This window comes from Pristiophorus japonicus, chromosome 7 (genome assembly GCF_044704955.1).
Source record: "Pristiophorus japonicus isolate sPriJap1 chromosome 7, sPriJap1.hap1, whole genome shotgun sequence".
Classification (NCBI taxonomy): Eukaryota; Metazoa; Chordata; class Chondrichthyes; family Pristiophoridae; genus Pristiophorus; species Pristiophorus japonicus.
The window spans coordinates 191,003,252-191,026,517 of record NC_091983.1 but is presented as its reverse complement, the minus strand read 5'-3'; the positions used below and the strand labels follow the sequence as shown (position 1 = coordinate 191,026,517).

At 45.7% G+C, this 23,266-nt stretch overlaps 1 protein-coding gene across 3 annotated transcripts in view; it reads left to right on the top strand.

Moving 5' to 3' along the window:
• The window catches only part of pdss2 (prenyl (decaprenyl) diphosphate synthase, subunit 2), a 376,986-nt gene that overhangs the window by 331,876 nt on the left and 21,844 nt on the right, over positions 1 to 23,266 (top strand). For 2 of the 3 annotated variants that reach the window (XM_070885629.1, XM_070885630.1), the window contains exon 8: positions 22,845 to 22,880. The exons of the other annotated variant lie outside the window; for it this stretch is intronic. In XM_070885629.1, the coding sequence (XP_070741730.1) occupies positions 22,845 to 22,880 (36 nt within the window). The remainder of the gene's footprint in view (positions 1 to 22,844; positions 22,881 to 23,266) is intronic. 3 annotated transcript variants of the gene reach the window in all.

Sequence of the window (23,266 nt, the reverse complement as noted above, 5' to 3'; positions counted from 1 at the left end):
CCTAACTCTATGGTTAAGTGTTTCGACACTGCCCCAGCCTGCTCATTGTCCGTAAAACCCGCCAGTGTAAATGGGACTCCGCTCAACCACGGTGAAGTGGTCGGATTCGGTGAGTGGACAACCGAGCTAGAGGCTCCTATATCTACCAGATACCTTCCCCTTAACTGTTTCACATCCACATGGCCTGCCCCGCTCATCATATATGAGTGGACATGGGTACTCTGACTGGATGCAATGTCATAGCAGGGGTGCCGACGCATTGGGTCCCTTTTCTCCCACTGCTGCGTCCAGCTTTCCTCCACCCATGCCCATAACCTGCTGTAATGCGGCCACTAAAACCTGTACTGGGTTGTCGGCTACCTTCTTCTGGCTTTTTCCTGCCTCAGCCCACTCTACCCTGGCTTCCCTCCTCTCGAGAGTCTACAATCCTTGCTCCATTGTCCCAACTTCCCACAGTTAGATCGACCCGCATTACCTCCCTCCCGCATTCTTTCTTTTGCCTAACCTCCTTTTACTTCATGCAAATTCCCTTTCAGCTTCTCCTCTTCCCCTTGCCTGGACTTAAAAGCTAGAGTTAATCTTCTCACCAACCCTGCCTCTGTATTCTGGAGATCGTCTGGGTCAAACCATGCTTCAACCTTTGCTCTGAGTTGTGGCAAACTGTTAGCCATTACGGTTCTCAGCCAATGGTTTCTGGGTTCCCCTACTAAGTCTGCCCGTACCAGATTTCCTCCAATGGCCCTTAACTAAGTCGGCCACAGTCTATCTGCAAACGTATCGGGTGATTCGTTTACTTGCTGCCTAGTCTATTCTACCTGCCCGAACGGACTACCCTGACTGTACCCTAGCGCTGCCATGATTTCCTCCTTTAAGCCCTGTGGGGTTCCTCCACCTAACTTGGTGGCTGTCGACAAGCTCTGATAAAGCTTTCCTTTCAGCGAGAGCAGCGTTAGCTTCACTTTCTCTTCCTTGCTGCAGTTATTTATACCCCCTATCTGCTCTATATTAGCAAAATGAATGGAGGCATCTCCTCCTTGTTTTAACTTTACTACACCCGTCAGCATCTCCTGCAGCTGAAGCGGCGTGTATGGGATCACATAATCGCTCTGCAATTGAGCCGGACCACCATTTGATGGGGGTGGGCTGAATATCTGCTGTCTCAAAGGGCACATCAGTTTCAGGGGTCCTGATGCCTCGAGAGCTGGCCAATTCTCGATATACTCGGGCCCATCGCCTGACTCTTTCCCGTCTGGATCCCAACCTTCCTCGCCTGTTCCAGGTGCCATGAGGCAAACCATCCTTTTCGCCCCATCTAACTCTGCCATTAGCTGGCGCATCTTTGCCTTACAAGGTCTGTGATCTGCGCTCTCGTAACTCTGTTTCTGCGCTACCTGGTAGGCTAGCTTGATTTTCCTGAGCTGTTCCTCTGCCTCTTTGGCTTTTTCTAAGTGCCTTTCACTTTGCTCGTGGTAGGTTTGCTGCTGCTTTTTACACTCTATCACTTGGCACTGTAAATACTCTAAGTGATTGCGCGCCGTTTCTTCCCTCATACCCTGGTCCTGCCTTTCTTTCTCGAAACTGCCTACCTCGCCTTTTAACTTTTTATTCTCCTCCTCCAGCTTTCCTACCCTTTCCCTTAACAGTCGTGCCGGCTTATGAGCCAAATCGTCTTCTCTTTTGACCCTTTGTGGTTACTACAGACTGTCCACTCTGCCACTTTTTCTTGCAGATGCCCACCAGTGTAGCATTTCTTGTGCTCACGGCTCTAAAATGTCAAATTTGTTGCATATATATGCAGCTATCTTAGCCTCCATGGACTTCTTACGACTGCTTTAAGCCGCAGGCTCTACCGCGCTTTGCTGCGGTGAGACCATTTCCAGTGCCTCTGGCTGAGAAATTTTTCCCGACTACTTTGGTCTCCCAGTGACCTGCGGTTCCTGTTACTCAGGCTTCTCTCTTTGGCGACCCTAATCGACCCGAGACAACTCCGGTCTGTCAGAGACTGTTTCTCTCCTGGTCCCCTAGTCGTCCTTGAGATCACCCTTGATATCACCCTTGGCCTCCCAGAGACCCCTGTTTCGCAGACTACCCGCGACTACTTTTTGGTTTCTCTCAGTGATTACCCCAGTCAACCGAGATTACTCCAGCCTATCCACGACTGTTTCCTTCCTCTGGCCGTCCGTGAAATTATCCCTGGCCTCCCTGAGACCCTTTACTTCGCCAGTGGCTACCCAAGTCAGCCGGAGCTCTTCGGCTACCCTAGTAGCCCTTGAGAGTACTTTGGTCTCCCTGAGACCCCTCCGCAGACTAACTGCTACTTTCTCGGTGGCTACTCTAGTCAACCCGGGATTACTCCAGGCTATTCAAGACTGTTTCCTTCCTCTGCTAGTTGCCCTAGCTTCCCTTGAGATACCAATGGTTCCTGAGACCCCTGCGCAGGCTACCTGCGACTTCTTTTCTCCGTGGCTACCCTAGTCGACCCAAGATGACTACTGCCTGTCAGAGACAGTTTCTCTTCTGGTCTACTAGCCGCCCTTGAGAAGATCCTTTTGGTCTTTCTCAGACCCCTGCGCAGACTACCTGTGACTTCTTTTCTCAGTGGCTACCCAAGTCAGCCCGAGACTACTCCTGCCTGTCCGAGACTGTTTCTCTCCTGGCTGCCCTAGTCGCCCTTGAGAAGTTCCTTTCAACTCCCTTAGCTGACCTTAGACTTAACCAAGCCTCCCTCGGGGTTTTTGTCCTGGTTTTGTGTCCGTGATCCTATTCCCAACGCCGAGGTCCTGCCGCGGTTGCCAATTCTGTAGGGCGTGTATATGTTTTACACTCTACCCTGATTCTTTGACCTCAGAACTTATAAAAGAAAAGGACATCACGTGGCACAAAATTTAGGCTTAACCCAGTGTCAGTTTTATTACACAGAAAAACTAACCAACACTACAGAACTAGACTTCTGACAGAAATCAACTGAAGACACACAATCACCCTTCTTAGTCGTAGCTATTGTAATTTCGTGGTTGTTGGTTCCGTGACTAGTAGGGTATTCTTCTGGCCATTCCCTGTAGTGCTGCTCCTTCCGTGTACGTACCTCGCTTCGGTACCAGGCTTCCGTTTCCCCGCCGAACGATGATGGGCGACTGGTAATGGGTGTACGTGTACCCTTCTTCCATCTGTCTGCTCCTTCCCATCCTTCTCTGCCTGCACACTGAGCTGCTTCTAGCTCGCACATTTATATCCACGTTGTGACTGATCTACCGCCACTGTGGTTTCTGATGATGTGTTTTCATCGATACGTTGTTTACTGGTGATCCTGGTTGATTGACTGCAATAATGAACTCGACTGTTACCAGTTTGCACATGGCATCTGCAAGACTCAAGATGACACCCCATCTTAACACCTCGTTCCCCAGAAATGTGCACCTGGGGTGATTCCTTTGTTGTCTGGTCTTCTTGCAGACTTGGCGTCTCCAATGAGCTTGGTTTTCCCTCCCTTGGCCAATCAAGTTCAGGGCCTCATGTAACAACTCCATTGTTGTTATGCATAAAGTCAGTTTGGTTCCTGGCCACAGGGTCTCCTTAATTGGGGTGAGTCACCACCTGCCCTAAGGCTGGCGCCATTTTGCTCCCATTATCCAGTTAATTCCAAAAGCTTGTACTAATCAATTCCAAAAGCTTGTATTAATCAATTTTTAGTTCATGGTCTCCTTCTGTATTTTTCTGAAGATTTGTATTCTCGCCACACTTTAGGTAAAGAAGTTTCACCCAGAAACGGTGACTTAAATAGATACATTTTTTTAAGTAAAAATTTGGTAGGGTACGAGAAAGGGCAGAGGAATGGGGTTACGTGGATATCTCTTTCAGAGAGCTGGCGCAGTGGGCCAAATGGGGGCCTCCTGCGGTATAAAATTCTATGTTATAGAAAGTGCCTAATTATATGAGTAAAGAATTAGTTTGGAGATGCAGGATATGTGGAAGTGTAGGAGACTTGTAGGAACTGCTTTGTATAGGTTGTGTGTTACTTGTTTGATGAATGCATTTGAACTGGTCTGAACTGTTTGAAGTCCTGAGTCTTTAATGCAAACAATGTGCACCCTCATTAAAGATACAAAAACAAGAAAATTGGTGTGTGTGTGTGTGTTTAGTGGGGTATATTTCATTCTGTAATAACTCCATCAGACCCAATGTTCATGCAGTGAAATAAGAACACATCAACAACGTTGCTCCTAGGTTTTCTTTATTTTGGGACCATATTTAAGAAAATTGGCAAGCTTTTTCATTCGCTTATAAACATATTTCATTTGTCAAAATGAACCTGGAGCACTTGTGCCATAATGTCATGTCAATGAAAATTAAATCTGGCTTTTCCTTTATCTGAAAGCAGAAGTGTGCCAACATTTTACTTTTTAATAGGAGCACGCACACTATATAATGAGAACAGTGCCCAGTTTTTGCAGTTATCCGTGGGTACGGAACCTTAATTTGTTTTTATTAAATAATCCCCGCTGTGAATGGGTACTAATGTCCGACTCCACTTGTTCCTCAGAATAGCTTTAATTAACGTTCAGAAAGCGGTACCTTTTAATCATTAGTCCCAGTGGTACCCTAAGTCTTCATTACTGTGAATCAGCTTGAGAAGAAACCGTAGCAGAGAACGTGTTCCTGTTGGGGGCAGTTAACACTAAGACTTCATATTTGATAAAATCTAATGGCATTCTTATAATATAATGTGGCAAATTGTTAAGGAGCTAGAAATTAAAACTATGTCAGTGACAAGTACGCACTCACGAGAGGTATTGATACAACTTGCTCATGCTGCGGTTTTCTAATCATTTTTTTTCGTTTATGAGGAAAATTCCATTTTCAGCAACATAATCATTGACCTTAACCATAACCAGGAAGAAAGAAAGAAAAACTTGTATTTATATAGCACCTTTCACGACCACCGGACATCTCAAAGCGCTTTATAGCCAATTAAGTACTTTTGGAATGTAATCACAGTTGTAATGTGGAAACGTGGCAGCCAATTTGTACACAGCAAGCTGTCACAAATAGCAATATGATAACGACCAGATAATCGTTTTTTGTTATGTCAATTGAGGGATAAATCTTGGCCAGGACACCGGGAATAACACCCCTGTGCTGTTTCTAAATAGTGCCATGGGATCTTTTGCGTCCACCAGAGAGAGCAGACGGGGCCTCGGTTTAATATCTCAACTGAAAGACGGCACCTCCGACAGTGCAATACTCTCTCAATGCTGCACTGGAGTGTCAGCCTAGATTTATGTGCTCAAGTCCCTGGAGTGGGATTCAAACCCACAACCTTTTGACTCAGAGGCGAGTGTGCTACCCACTGAGCCACAGCTGACACGATGACAGAGCTATCTTTTAAGGTGAACAATATCTGAAAGGTCAAAGCAGCTCCTGCATTACCTTCCATGTCCTGCTGTTTAAGAAAACCACAATTTAAGTTAGCACAGTGGCCCTGTTGGTTGTATCATTGGTTTGTACAATTAGAATTGGTACTTATTCTCTCTAATATCCTTCTCCGTAATCAATCAGGCCTACCTCTCTCTGCTCACAATTTTTCTTTATCTAAGCTTCTTCCTGCCACCCAATCTTTTCCACTTTTCTGTTCCCCCCACTCTGCTGAAGATGCTGACTCCATTTGGGATATCTCACCAGAGACACCGGCAGTCCTCCAGTACAGTACTTAACTGTTCTACATGTGTGGGCCTGAGCAGTGAGTGTTACAGCGAAGGATTAAATGTAAGAGGCTCCAACACCTCCATTCTTTAATGGTCAGCAACAGACCAGGTTCACCAGTGGTTCATTAGGTGGTCATGATAATGGGCATTTGAACAAAAAAATATTTTTTTTTTATTGATCCAGCCTATGAGACAACCATCTACAAGTATATTCTTCCTTGGGTAAGGAAACCAAAACTGTACACAATACTCCAGGTCTGGTCTCACCAGAGCCTTATATAATTGCAGTAAGACGTCTTTACTCTTATACTCAAATCCACTTGTAATAAAGGCCAACATACCATTTGCTTTCTTAATTGCTTGCTGTATCTGCATGTTAACTTTAAGTGATTTGTGTGCAAGGACACCTAGGTCTCTCTTAACATGAACATTTCTCAATCACTCATCATTTAAAAAATATCCTGTTGTTTTATTTTTCTTACCAAAGTGGATAACTTCAGGTTTCTCCACATTTCGGGCCCAAGTTTCCACGTGATTTGCGCCTGATTTTTAGGAGCAACTGGTGGAGAACGGACTATCTTAGAAATCGCAATTCTCCACATTTTTTTTTCTGCAGTTCTAGTCAGGTAGAACAGTTCTACTTTGGAACAGAATTTTTTCTTCAAAAGGGGGCGTGTCCGGCCACTGATGCCTGATTTCAAAGTTTCCACAGTGAAAACGTACTCCAAACTAAAGTCGAATGGAGCAAGTGAAGATTTTTGTAGAACTGAAAAAACCTGTTCTACACATTAAAAAATCAAGCGCAGGTTACAAATCAGGCGTCCAGAACGAGGTGGGGGGGAAAGGGGGGGGGAAGGAAACTCATTAAATTCTACAATAAATCCTTATTTATACTTCTACAAATATTATACAAATAAATCCAACCTGAATAAAAATTTATAAGCAAAGAAAAGATTAAATAAACCATCTTCCTACCTGTGTGAAAGTACTTCAGGCACGGAGAATTCTGCAGTCAGCCTGAGGCGCCCGTTCTTCCCGCGGGGGGGGGGGGGGGGAGAGGAGGCGCCTGTTCTTTCCCGCGGGAGGGGGGAGGCGCCCGTTCTGCCCGCGTGGTGGGGGGGGGGGGGGAGGCGCCCGTTCTTTCCCCTTGAGGGGAGCCTGCCTATATCCCCTTGAAGTCTCTGCATCCTCCACACAACTTACATTCCCACCTAGCTTTATATCATCAGCAAACCTGAATGTATTACATTTGGTCACCTCATCCAAATCATTGATATAGATTGTGAATAGCTGCGGTCCAAGCACTGATCCTTGTGGTACCCCACTTGTTACAGTCTGCCAACCTGAAATTACTCATTTATTCATACTCTGTTTTCTGTCCGTTAACCAATCTTCAATCCATGCTGGTATATTACACTCAATTCCATGAGCCCAATTTTGTTTCATAACGTCTTGTGTGGCATCTTATCGAATGCCTTCTGAAAATCCAAATACACCTAGAGCACTGCATACAGTTTTGGTCTCCGTATTTACGGAAAGATATACTTGCATTGGAGGCTGTTCAGAGAAGGTTCACTAGGTTGATTCCGGAGATGAGGAGATTGACTTATGAAGATAGGTTGAGTAGGTTAGGCCAATACTCATTGGAGTTCAGAAGAATGAGAGGTGATCTTATCGAAACATATAAGATAATGAGGGGGCTCGACAAGGTGGATGCAGAGAGGATATTTCCACTCACAGGGGAGACTAAAACCAAGGGATATAGGAGCCAACTTTCATCAATGTTCCGCCCACATCCACCGAAAATGGCCATTTTCTGGGCGATTCCTCTGGAACTGTCCATCTCCAATCGAGGATCCGCCCGGCGGAAGATTGATGGGGTCCCACGCGCCCATGCTGTAAGTCAGATAATCGCCATTTTGAGCACTTTTGCTGCACTCCCGCTGACCTGCTGCCCGCCAGAAGGACCGCTCTGGAAAAGCAGGTCTGAGTTGGGCAGCATGTGGGCCAGCAATCGCACATCGAGTAGGAGGCAGCACTATTAACAACTTGAATCGGGAGGGCAGGAAGGAGGGAGGGCGGGAGCAGTGTGAGCGGGCAGCAAGCGCACACATCGGCTGAGAGGGAGGGAGGGAGGGACAGATGGAGTGCAATGGGGCAGCTCTGGTACATCGGCTGGGAGGGAGTGCTGGTGGCCATCACATCGGATTCTGCACCATATCAGTGGGACTGCTGGAAAGAAGTTAGGTCAATGTTGAATTACTTTCTTGCTGATGATGTTTAAATTGGATGTGATAAAACCGACTGAAATGTGTGTAAGCTAATGGAGGCTTTTTTGTTGCACCTTGTTGAAAGTCCTTCATTGAGAAAGCAAAGGGAAAATTATGAGTGACTGACAAGTGTTCAGCAGCTCACATGTTGTACATCCAAGCTGATTCATTAATTGTCTCACACAATGTACTGCAATGTAACTGATGACCATGTTATCTCAGGGGTGGCACTCCTCCATCTTTGGTCTCACAAAAAGAGGGTTGGAGTGCAAGCCTTAAGCTCTGCCCTGCAACTTGGTAAACGAGAGTAATTGAATGGCAGCCTTCCTGCATTCGTTGTCGTCTTGCGATGGCCTGATGACAAGACCCATTATACACTGCAGTCAGGTGTGGATGGGAAGATATTCCTGATGAAGCAGATGACCTGAGGGACAATTGTGTGGTTGGCGCAACGCACCACAAATATGATGTTAAAATGACACACGCACAAACAGAGGGTCAACAATTTGAGTGTATTTACAAGTGCACAATGACAAACGTTACATAATATTATCACATATACATATAGTTAGATGAGGAAGCAACACCCACACCTCTACCCGGCACCACCACCTCTCTTTCCCCCCCCCCCCCCTTGCAGCCATGCCCACTTTCCTCTTCCTCCCCATGCCTACACAACAGAATGGCCCTCCCCTACCCCTCACTGCCTCTGGTTCAGGAGGTTGTGCAGGAGGACAGCGCGATGTGTGTAGATGTGTGCGTCTCGGTGAGAACATAGGGCGTGGGACTGAAGGTGCCGGGATTTCCTGCTCCGCTACGTCTATCTGTCTTGAGGGTGTGGAGTCGGGGTCTTGCACCATGCGTGCAGAAGCCATCTCCTGGCTTATGGCCTCGACGCTTTCTGATGTGTGCTCCGACACTGAGAAGGTACACCATCCTTTCATCGTGCTGCTGAGTGATTGTGGCCATGCTGGCAGTTATCCCAGCCATGGTCTGCTGCATCTCGCGACCTACCTCTACACTGGTGGTTGAGAGTTGGACCATCTGGCTCAATAGAGCGAGCCATCCTGCATCCGCTGGTGGTTGCTTGATGCTGCTGGATGCTGGGGCCTTGCTTCCCTTTGCGCCACGGACTCTGCGCTTGCTTGAGTGGAGTCTGTTGGAAACCCCAGGAAATCTAAGCCCAAAGCTGAGGATCAGCGGACACTTGGCTGACTTGGCAGGGGACTGTTGTCAGGCGCTTCCGGATCCTCCAGATGAAGGGACACAAATATGGGCACTTCTCTCTCCTCTTTCTCTTCTTCCTGGCCCTGGATGGGAACGGTGGACATGGGTCATATGGGCTGGAGGTGCAGGAAGGATCCGATGTCCTCAGGTGTGGAAAACGTCGGGGTGGAAGATGCTGGGGTGTGACGGCTTCTGTGAAGACCAGAGGTCGATTGGTCTCTCTAGATCCGTGGTGTCTGAGTCAGCATCTGCAAATAGAGGACAAGATTTCAGTCTGTAGCCGGGGAGGGGGCGGGTCGGGGGGCGGTGGTGAAAGTGAGTTGGGTGCCATTCCATCTCACATTATGCCAATACATGTCCACACCAATAATGGGTGTAAAAGTCTGCATTCAACTGTGAGTGCATTAACATTGCAAGTACTTTCATGCCATGATCGTCACTGACACCAGGGATGCGTGTAGCCTTACCCTTGGGTAGCACCGGATCTGCAGAAACGCTCGTGGTTGGAATAGAAACATAGAAAATAGGTGCAGGAGTAGGCCATTCGGCCCATCGAGCCAGTACCACCATTCAATAAGATCATGGCTGAGCATCACCACAGCACCCCTTTCCTGCTTTCTCTCCATATCCCTTGATCCCTTTAGCCGTAAGGGCCATATCTAACTCCCTCTTGAATATATCCAACAAACTGGCATCAACAATTCCCTACAGCTTAGAATTCCACAGGTTAACAACTCTCTGAGTGAAGAAGTTTCTCCTCATCTCGGTGCTAAATGGCCTACCCCTTATCCTTAGACTGTGTCCCCTGGTTCTGGACTTCCCCAACATCGGGAACATTCTTCCTGCATCTAACCTGTCCAGTCCCGTCAGTATTTTATGTTTCTATGTGATCCCCTCTCATTCTTCTAAACTGCAGTGAATACAGGCCCAGTCGATCCAATCTCTCATCATCTGGCAGTCCTGCCATCCCGGTAATCAGTCTGGTGAACCTTCGCTGCACTCCCTCAATAGCAAGAACGTCCTTCCTCAGATTAGGAGACCAAAACTGAATACAATATTCCAGGTGAGGCCTCACCAAGGCCCTGTACAACTGCAGTAAGATCTCCCTGCTCCTATACTCAAATCCCCTGGTTATGAAGGCCAACATGCCATTTGCCTACTTCACCGCCTGCTGTACCTGCATGCCAACTTTCAATGATTGATGTACCATGACACCCAGGTCTCGTTGCACCTCCCCTTTTCCTAATCTGCTGCCATTCAGATAATATTCTGCCCTCGTGTTTTTGCCACCAAAGTGGATAACCTCACATTTACCCACATTTTATTGCATTTGCCCACTCACCTAACCTGTCCAAGTCACCCTGCAGCCTCGTAGCATCCTTGTCGCAGCTCACACCGCACCCAGCTTAGTGTTATCTGCAAACTTAGAGATAATACACTCAATTCCTTCATCTAAATCATTGATGTATATTGTAAATAGCTGGGGCCCCAGCACAGAGCCCTGCGGCACCCCACTAGTTACTGCCTGCCATTCTGAAAAGGACCTGTTTATCCCGACTCTCTGCTTCCTGTCTGCCAACCAGTTCTCTATCCACGTCAATACATTACCCCCAATACCATGTGCTTTAATTTTGCACACCAATCTCTTGTGTGGGACCTTGTCAAAAGCCTTTTGAAAGTCCAAATACACCACATCCACTGGTTCTCCCCTGTCCACTCAACTAGCTACATCCTGAAAAAATTCCAGAAGATTTGTCAAGCCTGATTTCCCTTTCATAAATCCATGCTGACTTGGACCGATCCTGTCACTGCTTTCCAAATGCGCTGCTATTTCATCTTTAATAATTGATTCCAACATTTTCCCCACAACTGATGTCAGGCTAACCGGTCTATAATTCCCTGTTTTCTCTCTCCATCCTTTCTTAAAAAGTGGTGTTACATTAGCTACCCTGCAGTCCATAGGAACTGATCCAGAGTTGATAGACTGCTGGAAAATTATCACCAATGCATCCACTATTTCTAGGGTCACTTCCTTAAGTACACTGGGATGCAGACTATCTGGCCCTGGGGATTTATCGGTCTCCAATCCCATCAATTGCCTGACTAATAAGGATTTCCTTCAGTTCCTCCTCCTCACTAGACCCTCTGTCCCCTAGTATTTCCAGAAGGTTATTTGTGTCTTCCTTTGTGAAGACAGAACCAAAGTATTTGTTCTATTGGTCTGCCATTTCTTTCTTCCCCATTATAAATTCACCTGATTCTGACTACAAGGGACCTACGTTTGTCGTCACTAATCTTTTTCTCTTCACATATCTATAGGAGCTTTTGCAGTCAGTTTTTATGTTTCCAGGATGCTTCCTCTCATACTCTATTTACCCCCTCCTAATTAAACCCTTTGTCCTCCTCTGCTGAATTCTAAATTTCTCTCAGTCCTCAGGTTTGCTGCTTTTTTTGGCCAATTTATAACACTATCCTTAATTTCCCTTGTTAGCCACGGTTGAACCATCTTCCCCGTTTTATTTTTACTCTAGACCGGGATGTACAATTGTTGAAGTTCATCCATGTGATCTTTAAATGTTTGCCATTACCTATCCACTGTCAACTCTTTAAGTATCATTCGCCAGTCTATTCTAGCCAGTTCACGTCTCATACCATCGAAGTTACCTTTCCCTAAGTTCAGGACCCTAGTCTCTGATTAACTGTGTCACTCTCCATCTTAATAAAGAATTCTACCATATTATGGTCACTCTTCCCCAAGGGGCCTCGCACAACAAGATTGCTAATTAGTCCTTTCTCATTACACATCACCCAGTCGAGGATGGCCAGCCCTCTCGTTGGTTCCTCGACATATTGGTCTAGAAAACCATCCCTAATACACTCTGTATTGCTACCAATTTGGTTAACCCAATCTATATGTAGATTAAAGTTGCCCATGATAACTGCTGGAGCCTTATTGCATGCATCCCTAATTTCTTGTTTGATGCTGTCCCCAACCTCACTACTACTGCTTGGTGGTCGGTACACAACTCCCACTCGCGTTTTCTGCCCTTTGGTATTCCGCAGCTCTACCCATACAGATTCCACATCATCCAAGCTAATCTCCTTCCTTACTATTGCGTTAATTTCCTCTTTAACCAGCAGCACTACCCCACCTCCTTTTCCTTTCTGTCTAACCTTCCTGAATGTTGAATACCCCTGGATGTTGAGTTCCCAGCCTTGGTCACCCTGGAGCCATGTCTCCGTGATGCCAATTATATCATATTTGTTAATAGCTGCCTGCGCAGTTAATTCATCCACCTTATTACGAATACTCCTCGCATTGAGGCACAGAGCCTTCAGGCTTGTCTTTTTAACACACTTTGCCCGTTTAGAATTTTGCTGTAATGTGGCCCTTTTTGATTTTTGCGTTGGGTTTCTCTGCCCTCCACTTTTACTTTTCTTCTTTCTATCTTTTGCTTCTGCCCCCACTCTACTTCCCTCTGTCTCCCTGCATCGGTTCCCATCCCCCTGCCATATTAGTTTAATCCCTCCCCAACAGCACTAGCAAACACTCCCCCTAGGACATTGGTTCTGGTCCTGCCCAGGTGCAGACCGTCCGGTTTGTACTGGTCCCACCTCCCCCAGAACCAGTTCCAATGTCCCAGGAATTTGAAACCCTCCCTCCTGCACCACTCCTTAAGCCACGTATTCATCTTAGCTATCCTGCAATTCCTACTCTGACTAGCATGTGGCACTGGTAGCAATCCTGAGATTACTACCTTTGAGGTCCTACTTTTTAATTTAACTCCTAGCTCCATAAATTCAGCTTGTAGGACCTCATCCCATTTTTTTTACCTATATCGTTGGTACCTAGATGCACCACGACAACTGGCTGTTCGGCCTCCCACTCCAAAATGTCCTGCAGCCGCTCCGAGACATCCTTGACCTTTGCACCAGGGAGGCAACATCCATTCCTGGGGTCTCGATTGCGGCCACAGAAACGTCGATCTATTCCCCTTACAATAGAATCCCCTACCACTATAGCTCTCCCACTCTTTTTCCTGCCCTCCTATGCAACAGAGCCCCCCACGGTGCCATGAACTTGGCTGCTGCTGCCCTCCCCTGGTGAGTCATCCACCCCCCCAACAGCACCCAAGGAGGTGTATCTGTTTTTGAGGGGGATGACCGCAGGGAACCCCTGCACTACTTTCCTTCCACTGTTCTTCCTGATGGTCACCCATTCCCTATCTACCTGAATAACCTTTAGCTGCGGTGTGACCAACTCACTAAACATGCTATTCACGATATCCTCAGCATTGCGGATGCTCCAGAGTGAATCCATGCGCAGCTTCAGTGCCGCAATGTGGTCTGTGAGGTGCTGCAACAGGATACACTTCCTGCACATGTAGTCGTCAGGGACACTGGAAGCGTCCCTGGCTTCACATATAGCACAGCAGGAGCCTGACACGGGTCTGGGTTGTCCTGCCATGACTTAACACTTAAATTAAGTTAATTTGGCAACAATGCCAAAGGTAACCTACTGATTAAGGAAAAGAAAAAGAAGAAAAACTACTCACCAATCACCAGCCAATCACTTACCCGTTTGGCTGTGATGCCCCACCAATGCCAATGCACGCTCCTCCAGCTTGGTGAATTCCACTACATCTTGTGGGCCCCCTCCAGTCACACTCAGGCTTGCCTGTTTGGCTGCTTGTTTTCTCTGCACAAAGAAACGTTGCAGCCTTTACCACCTTTGCTCATGCCCCCCACACACACTCCCACACACACACACATTGCGCACACAACCTTTTTGGCCTTCGACAAGAGGGGCCGAATAAATTTGTACTCACTTTAGCTGCCGGCACAAAACCGTTCCACCGTTTGCGGCATTGGACCCCAGCCCGCTCAACGTTGCCCGTTACACTGACCATCTGACCTATGTCCACCCAAAGACGTCGGTATTGGGCTGGTGGAGGCTTGCCACGCCCATCTCGGCTGAGTTCGCTGTACCTGCGTTCCACCTCTGTCACTAGCTCCTCCACCTCCTGTTCACTGAACCACAGAGCTCTGAGCCTAGTTCTGGCAGTCTTCATTGATGTTTTCTGGCCATTCATCCTCTATGATGAGAGGAATAGCTGCTGAACAGTTTGGTATGAAGTTGTCACACTGCCCCCTCTGCAACTCAGACTGGCCCCTCTCCAATGCCACCTCTGCTCTCTAACCTCCAACTCTCTCCTCTCTCTCTTTCCTCTCCTCTCTACTCTCCTCTCTCTCTCTCTTCTATATTCTCTCCCTCTCTCTCTTCTCTCTCTCTGTCCTCTCTCCTCTATATTTTCTCTCCTCACCTCTCCTCTCTTCTCTTCTTTGTATCCTCTCCTCTGTATCCTCTGCTCTCTTCTCTGTCTCATGTCTCTCTCTCCTCTCCTCTCTCCTCACAGGTGAAATTGAATGGTGTCCTTTTATGGCCCTCAATTAGCGTGCAAGGGCCACAAAAGGACTACAACAGGCTACACTGAGCTACAATTTTAAAAAACGCCTAAATCCCGTGCATGCGCAGTGGAGGCCCTCCGAAAAAACCCGAGTGGAGAGGCCTCCATCTGACTCATTCTGATGATGCTTGCCGCCAAGTCCCGCTCCCGCTTGCCAACTGACGTCTGCTGCCCCTCCCGTTGCTGCCCACACAACGGCGACCAAAGTGGCACCCAACGGGACCCAGCAGCAGTGGGCACCACAAACGGACCCCCCACCTGGTGGCCGCCGAGAAATGGGCGGGCACCAATGTCGGCCCCATGGTCTGAGAATAAGGGGCTGCCCATTTAAAACTGAGCTGAGGAGGAATTTCTTCTTTCAGAGGTTTGTAAATCTCTGGAATACTCTTCCCCAGAGACCTGTGGAGGCTGGGTCTTTGAATATATTTAAGATGGAGATAGACAGATTTTTGAACGATTAGGAAGTAAAGGGTTATGGGGAGCGGGCAGCGAAGTGGAGTTGAGTCCATGATCAGATCAGCCATGATCTTATTAAATGGCAGAGCAGGCTCGAGGGGCCAAATGGCCTACTCCTGCTCCTATTTCTTATGACCCTCCTTGTTACCTCCTCAAAAAATTCAAAGATTGAATTTCATTTGCCACTGTTCTGCCCACTTGACCAGTCCATTGATATCTATCTGCAGTCTACAGCTTTCTTCTTCTTTATCAATCACACAGCCAATTTTTGTATCATCTGCAAACTTCTTAATCATACCTCCTACATTGAAGTCTAAATCATTGCTATTTACCACAAAAAGCAAGTGACCGAATACTGAGCCACTGCCTTCTGTATCACTTTAACATTCATTTCTGTGTGGCATTTAAACTAATGAGGAAGAATCTTAAGTTGCTTTCCTTTGGTTTTGGTCTTCAGTCTTTAAAAGTAGCTCAGCCTTCCCATACCAATCAGCCATCCACTGACCTCTCAGTTACTCTCTCTGGTTTGGAACACTGGGAGCTGCTCATGCAATAAGTCTGAAAGCACATTAAATCAGGTTATGTCAGAAACACTGAGATGTGGTATCAGAACCAGGGGCTTAGTGAAGATCACATGGTCGATTGACTATTACAAGGTGCCAGTTTCTTCAGGCTCAAAATTGGCCCCTGCCGATTTTTGGCGCACTCACCCAAGGTGCGCCGCTTTTCCACAACTCCAAGTGCGCCGAAAATCTTCCTCCCGACTTTGGCCACTGTCTGGCCTCTCCTCGGTGGTGGCGTGGTGTGGCCAGTGGATTGGGGGCAGAGCCAGTGTCCCGGCGCTGATAACAGTGCCGGGACATCTGCACATGCGCATTAGAGTGTGCGCGCATGCGCAATAGCTCCTCGTCCCCAGCGCGTCCTGCAGCCTGTGTGAGAGGGACCCGAAGCTCGCAGCTGCCGCCCCTATCCCTAGCTGTGTGGTCTCCCACATTGGCCCACTGTCTAAGTAGCTGCTGGTGTTCGTGATTTAAACTACTGTGATTAAGATGGCCAGGGTCAATGTCTGGAAGAGTAGTGTTAAATAGGTTTTAATTAAGCCTTGCTGGGGTTGAGTAGAAAGTTTAATCATCGGTGTTTGATGAATAAGGGTGCTTTTGGTCCAATTCTTTCATTTCAGGTTTGGCGAGCGGGACCTCTTATAATAGTAAAGCAAGAGGCGATGTTTTTGGTAAACAGGTGGAGTTTATGTTTGCCGAGTTCCTTTATTTTCTTTTAATCTTTCCTTAAAACTTTGTAAATCTTGGTGCTTTAGGTGCAGTTCCTCTCCGTTTCCTTCTATTTTTTTTAATTTGTTATTGAATGCTTATTACTTTTTGTGCTTTGTAAGTCTTGGTGCTTTAGAATGTACTAACCTGCACCAATTTCTTAACTCTACAAGCGTTTTCTGAAGTGGCCATATACGCAGGACTAAGTAGATTTGGAGTAACTATTAGCTGGCCAAAGTTGCCTAAGTGGCCAAAACTGGTGTAGGTGACTGCTTTTGAGAAGAAAAATAAAACTAAAAAAATCGTAACTAACTCAGTTACTCTGGAGCAAGTTTATTGGGGAAAGTGGAGATTTTTAACTTACGCCAGAAAAACCAAGTTACTCCAAAAAAAACGGAGCAACTCCTGACCAATTTTGAGCCCAATAAGTGGAAGTATTTGTGCTGCCTGCATCCTATCCTGCACTTAGTCCCGCTCTCCTATTGTCTTTGCCAGTATCCACTGGCTCCCAGTTTCTCAATTTACTTAATCCTTGTTCTCCTTTACAGATCCCTTCATGGCCCCGCCCTCTCTCCCTCTGCAACTTCACTGAGCCCTGAGTGTCAGTGCTCGGTCTTTGTTCTTCTAATTCTAGTCTTCTTTGCATTCTCTCCCCCTCCACTGCATTGTTGGTGGGAAAACATTCAGCAGTCTGGGCCCTACGCTTTGGAACTCTCTCAATAAAATACCTCTGCCTTGCTACCTCTATTCCCACCTCAAAAGCATCATCAAACCTTACCTCTGACTACGGGGCTGAATTTGCGACCCCTACGGCTGCGTTACGAGGTGCATAGGGGCCCTGCAAGTTCCGACTTTAGGCATGCACTGCGCATGCACTGAAACCCGGAACGTGCAATTTGTCAAGAATTCTCTTGAATGCGGACGGAGAGTTGAGCTATTTGCCCAACTTCTGCCCAGCGAATGCTCTTTAAATTCTATAAGGTTTTATTTTTAGTCCCGTTAAAACGCATACATTTTTTTAAAATTACATTTTTGTTTAAAATATTTAATTAAATGGAATTTTAATTAATTTTAAATATGTAATTTAAAAAAATTATTTCATGTGTTCGTGTATTTTTTAATTGATCCCCATTCATACTTTATGGGAGTTCTGTACAAACAGAATCCCCAAAAGTATGAATGCAGATTCCCTTCTTTTATTGATTAGGCAAGCCCACGTGATCACAGGAACGCTTGCGAACCACATACGCCCCTGGGCTATGTGGGCCCCTACCCATGGGTGCCCAGAGAGGCCCGAATCTGCGAACCTCCCAGATCACCGGGTAAATTCGTAGATTTTTTGCACGTTGTAGACATCCGCCTGCGGGAAGCCTCCAATGGCAAACTTTCCCTCAATATCTTGAGATACATCCTGTAATTCTTGGCGTACTACTGCTCAGGTCCATTCTGCTTCTTTAAAGTGTCTTGGGACATTTCATTATCATCATCATAGGCAGTTCCTTGAAATCGAGGAAGACTTGCTTCCACTCTAAAAGTGAGTTCTTAGATGACTGAGCAATCCAATACGGGAATTACAGTCTCTGTCACAGGTGGGACAGACAGTGGTTGAAGGAAAGGTTGGGTGGGGAGCCTGGTTTGCCGCACGCTCCTTCCGCTGTCTGCGCTTGTTTTCTGTATGCTCTCAGTGACGAGACTCGAGGTGCTCAGAGCCTTTAGTACAGATGCTCTTCCTCCACTTGGGGTGATCTTTGGCCAGGGACTCCCAGGTGTCGGTGGGGATGTTGCACCTTATCAAGGAGGCTTTGAGGGTATCCTTGAAACGTTTCCTCTGCCCACCTGGAGATCGCTTGCCGTGTAGGAGTTCTGAGTAGAGTGATTGCTTTGGGAGCCTTGTGTCGGGCATGCAGACCATGTATCCCGCCCAACAGAGCTGGTCGAGTGTGGTCAGTGCTTTGATGCTGGGGATGTTGGTCTGATCGAGAACACTGATGGTGGTGCGTCATTTATGCACTTGGGAGAGTTACTGTACTAAAGGCACTATATAAATGCAGGTTATTCTATGTATTTGTAGATGGTGATTGAACTAAATTCAAAGAATGAAGGAAACCATCTATCTTGTGTTGCTTTTTTGTGTCCCTGTAAATTTATATATAGTTTGGTGCTCATCAAGGTGATAATTGTTGGTGCTGGGGAACTGAACTGGTGTTCCATTTTATGCACCAACTGTCAGCATCAAACTAATTCAGATCAGATATAGAATGGCCAGATGGAAGAGAGAGTTTCCTGTAAATTTCTTTTAATACCTTTCTCTCTGACGTCAGAAGGGCACTTGCAGGATGGCATTACCATTTCCTTCACCAGTATCCTTGTGGCCTTTCTGATTGAGAGTGCCAATCTAGGAGCCTGCTGCCAGTAGGAACCGAGTTGAGACCAGTTTCTGTTCTGTTCAGTTCAGTGTGGTCCTAGAACAGTACAATTTCTAATACTTCTACAGCAAAAGAAAAATAGTTCTGGAGTCTCACACGTGAGATTTCTCATCTGAGATAACTGGGTTCCATCATATAGGGAATATCAAAGTTATGCTGTGTAGTCAAAGATGCATGTTGTACAAATACTTTCATACCAATAAAATTGTAAAATAACAGCATGGCATTTTAGGATAATTAGTTTGGTGATGTACACCCAGAACACCAGGTTAATTGCATGCTCAGAGTTACAACTTAATTCTGTGTATACTTATTAAGCCGAAGTGTTATGGCAGTTTCTTCAGTGTTGTGCTTTCACTGCATGTTAATAAACAATAAGGTAAATGACAGCTGTTTTGTTTTAATGAAATCCAGGCTGTTGTACCATTTCACTATCCTTTAAACTATTGAAAATGATGATATGCTTTTTGCATTTCCTATCAGAGAAGAGCTACTAAAAAAAAAACAATGAAAACGAATTTAAATATGCCTCGTATTTTTTTTTAATGGAGTGTATTTTGCGTCATCCTCAAGGGATGTTTATGCCTTGTCATGGAATATGGAACACTTATTTACCTTTCCTGCTTCACCCCATAATCAAGGCTGATGCTTCAGTGTAGTGCTGAGGCAGTGCTGCATTGTTGGAGGTTCTGTCTTTTGGATGATATGTTAAACCTAGGTGTATCTGTCTGTTCAGGTGGACTTAGAAGATCCTATGGCACTGTTCAAAAAGGAGTGGAGGAACTATCCCAATGTCCTGGTCAACATTTATCCCTCAACCAACACCACCAAAAATCAATTAACTTTGTTTATTTTATTGCTTTTTGTGGAAAATGACTGAGTGCAAAATGGCTGCCACATTTGCTGATATAACAATGACTTCATTTTAAAAGTAATTAATTGACTGTGAAGCATTTTGGGATATACTGAGATGATGAAAGGAGCTATATCAATACAATTCCTTCTTTCTTCATTCCTCGGCACTAACTGTCAGCATCAAGTTCTCTCAGGTCAGGTACAAAGAGTAAAAGCTCCAGTGACATGTCTTCACCCCAACTAGAGAAGCGGATTCAATACTTGCACCAACATAAGTTCCCATTTTCTCACATCTTTACAGCTACTTCAAATGAGATTATTATTTTTTGCTGAACTGTGGAGAGTTTTGTACATGTATGCACTGGGGGCTGGGTTAAAAATGCCCAAATGCATTTCATATGGGACTCTTATTGACAGAAATATCCCACTGATCAGGACTGGAATCCAACTCTGCTTAATTTCCCTATATAAAACAATTCAAATTACAACAATAATGAATTTATAATACTGATAAAATGCTATGTATTAATTGTTCATGGGCAGTGGGCGGAACTTGTTTACTTCAGAGATATGCAGCCAGCTTCATTCATAGTTTAGAAGATTGACTTTTAAAATGATCTTGGCTGCCAGTAGTTCTAGCTGTACAGAATTGGATTCCCCATCGGAGAGCCTTAAGTTCAATTCCCTGTGAAACAAATACTAAAAACTGAAGTACTCTGGCTAAGCATAGTTCACGAATTATCAGCTAGGACACGGTGGCGAAAAGCTTCATTTTTTTTGAGGTTGAGGGAGAGGAGAATTGACTGAATCATTTCTACCCTGCAGAAGTGACCCACCTGCCCTCCCTTCACAGAGTGATATTGCCAGCAGCCGGGATGCCCTTGGTTGAAGAAAGAAGGGTGGCGATGGATGGGTGCAGTGGGGACTCAGCACAAGCTAAATATAAACATTCCTTTCAACACAGGAATGTTCTGTGCAGAAAAACCTATACAATTCATAGAGTTTATATTTAATAATATCCAATTAGCAGAAAATGGATCTCAGAATGTAGTTTCGATAAACCAGGTTTATACTGTTATTGTTCATTCAATCCAAGCGATTCAAGTCCAGATGACATTTAATGGGCCCAAGTTTCCACATGATTTGCGCCTGATTTTTAGGAGCAACTGGTGGAGAACGGACTATCTTAGAAATCGCAATTCTCCACATTTTTTTTTCTGCAGTTCTAGTCAGGTAGAACAGTTCTACTTTGGAACAGAATTTTTTCTTCAAAAGGGGGCGTGTCCGGCCACTGACGCCTGATTTGAAAGTTTCCATAGTGAAAACGTACTCCAAACTAAAGTAGAATGGAGCAAGTGAAGATTTTTGTAGAACTGAAAAAACCTGTTCTACACATTAAAAAATCAGGCGCAGGTTACAAATTAGGCGCCCAGAACGAGGTGGGGGGGGAGGGGGGGGGAAGGGAACTCATTAAATTCTACAATAAATCCTTATTTATACTTCTACAAATATTATACAAATAAATCCAACCTGAATAAACATTTATAAGCAAAGAAAAGATTAAATAAACCATCTTCCTACCTGTGTGAAAGTGCTTCAGCCAGGGAGAATTCTGCAGCCATTCATGCCGCTGAGCGGGAGGGGGAGAGAGAGAGAGAGAGGGAGGGGGGGGGGGGAGAAAGCCGTTCATGCCGCTGAGTGGGAGGGAGGGGAAGGAGACAGCGGTTTGTTGCCGCGGAGGGGAGGGAGGGGAAGGAGACAGCGGGTTGTTGTTGTGGAGGGGAGGGAGGGGAAGGAGACAGCCGTTTGTTGCCGTGGAGGGGAGGGAGGGGAAGGAGACAGCGGGTTGTTGTGGAGGGGAGGGAGGGGGAGGAAACAGCGGGTTGTTGCCGTGGAGGGGAGGGAGGGGAAGGAGACAGCGGGTTGTTGCCTTGGAGGAGAGGGTGGGGGAGGAAACAGCGTTTGTTGCCGTGGAGGGGAGGGAGGGGGAGGAAACCGCCGTTTGTTGCCGCGGAGGGGAGGGGAGGGGAAGGAGACAGTGAGAAGGGAAGCCTCAGTGCTGATGTGCTGATGGCAATGTGATTTTATTAAAAAAATGTTCAAAAATTAAACAGCTACAAAGAACTACAAAAATGGCCGAGTGCCAATGTTTTTTTTTACACTGAGCATGCGCAAACGCTCCAACGCGCACGCGCAGCGTTGCCGGCAGGAAAAAACTAATTTAAATAGTACCCACCCCCTCCCACTTACAAAATCGGTGCGAGTGTAGGCTCCGCCCCCCTGGGCGCCGCGCCAAACAGACGAGGAACTGCAAAGCGCTCGAGAATAGCGCGGTTTTTTTTCTGGCGCCGTTTTAGGCGCGAAAAACGGGCGCCCAGCTCGGAGAGGCGCCCGTTTTTTATCCTGTGGAAACTTGGGCCCAATGAAACTACAATAACTTGTATTGCTGTAGCACCTTACGAACGCCCCAAGGCGTTCACCGGTAAACAGCTGGAAAACGAAGGTTGAGCCAGGAAAGGAAAAAATAGGAGCAGCCACCAAAATCTTGGTCAAAGAGATGGGCTTTTAAAGGAGGAGGGAGATTGGTGGGGTTTAGCGAGGCAATTCTACAGAATAAACCCAGGCGACTGAAGACTTTGCCACCATTAGTGAACCAAAGAGAAGAAGAATGCATAAGAGGTTGGTGTAGTCAATGACCTTAATACATTCAAAATAAAACTATTGGAATTAGTTAGTCTTTTATAGTAACTAGGAAACGTAGCATCTGAAACTTGATGATTCCATAGTTCCACTTCTGAAGTTGGCCATGACGATGTGACCAACATTTTGGTGGCTAAATAATTGTGACACACAAGAATGTGACTTGTTGAGTTGAAACAAGTGAAGTTGTTCATATTGACCAAATACACAGTCCATTAATCATGAGAAAAGGGCCTAGCTTTTCCGATCATAATGCCTATTTAAAATGAATGGGCTCCTGTCAGAGTTACAATCGGAAACCCTAGGCTAAGGAATCTTACATAATGCAAAACAATATTTAAGAGAACAGGCTATGATGATCAATAAATTAAAACAAAATGAGTTAGTAGATCGTATTTTAGTTCATTAAATAATTTCCAGTTGAGCCATTAGTGTAAATACTTACCACTTACCAGTATGTCTCTGTTTTTAGGCTAAAGTAAATGGAAAACAAGCTGATTATGCCAAGGTATGTTAATCATTTTTTCATGTATTATAATAATATATTACTGAAATAGGATTAGTTATGTTAACTGAAAAAATGATTTTTTGCATCTGAGAAGCTATGAATTAAACATGCATAATGTTAAAAGGACCAATATTTTCCAGTAGTTATATATTGATACGATGCTTCCTCTTAAGTGTAAGAATGTTAATATTTTTGTTTGTGGTCAGATATTCATGAATAAGTAATAAGAAGGGGAGATTGGGTTCTATCAGTGCTTCCACAGCCATTCCTCCTCTTTATCTACTCCCTCCCCCTCACCACCACCCCTCAGTCTGAAAGAGTTTGTAAGCACCTAAGCTCAGATATGGTAGAATTCACCAATGTGTTATCTCAGCCTTCTTTTGGGA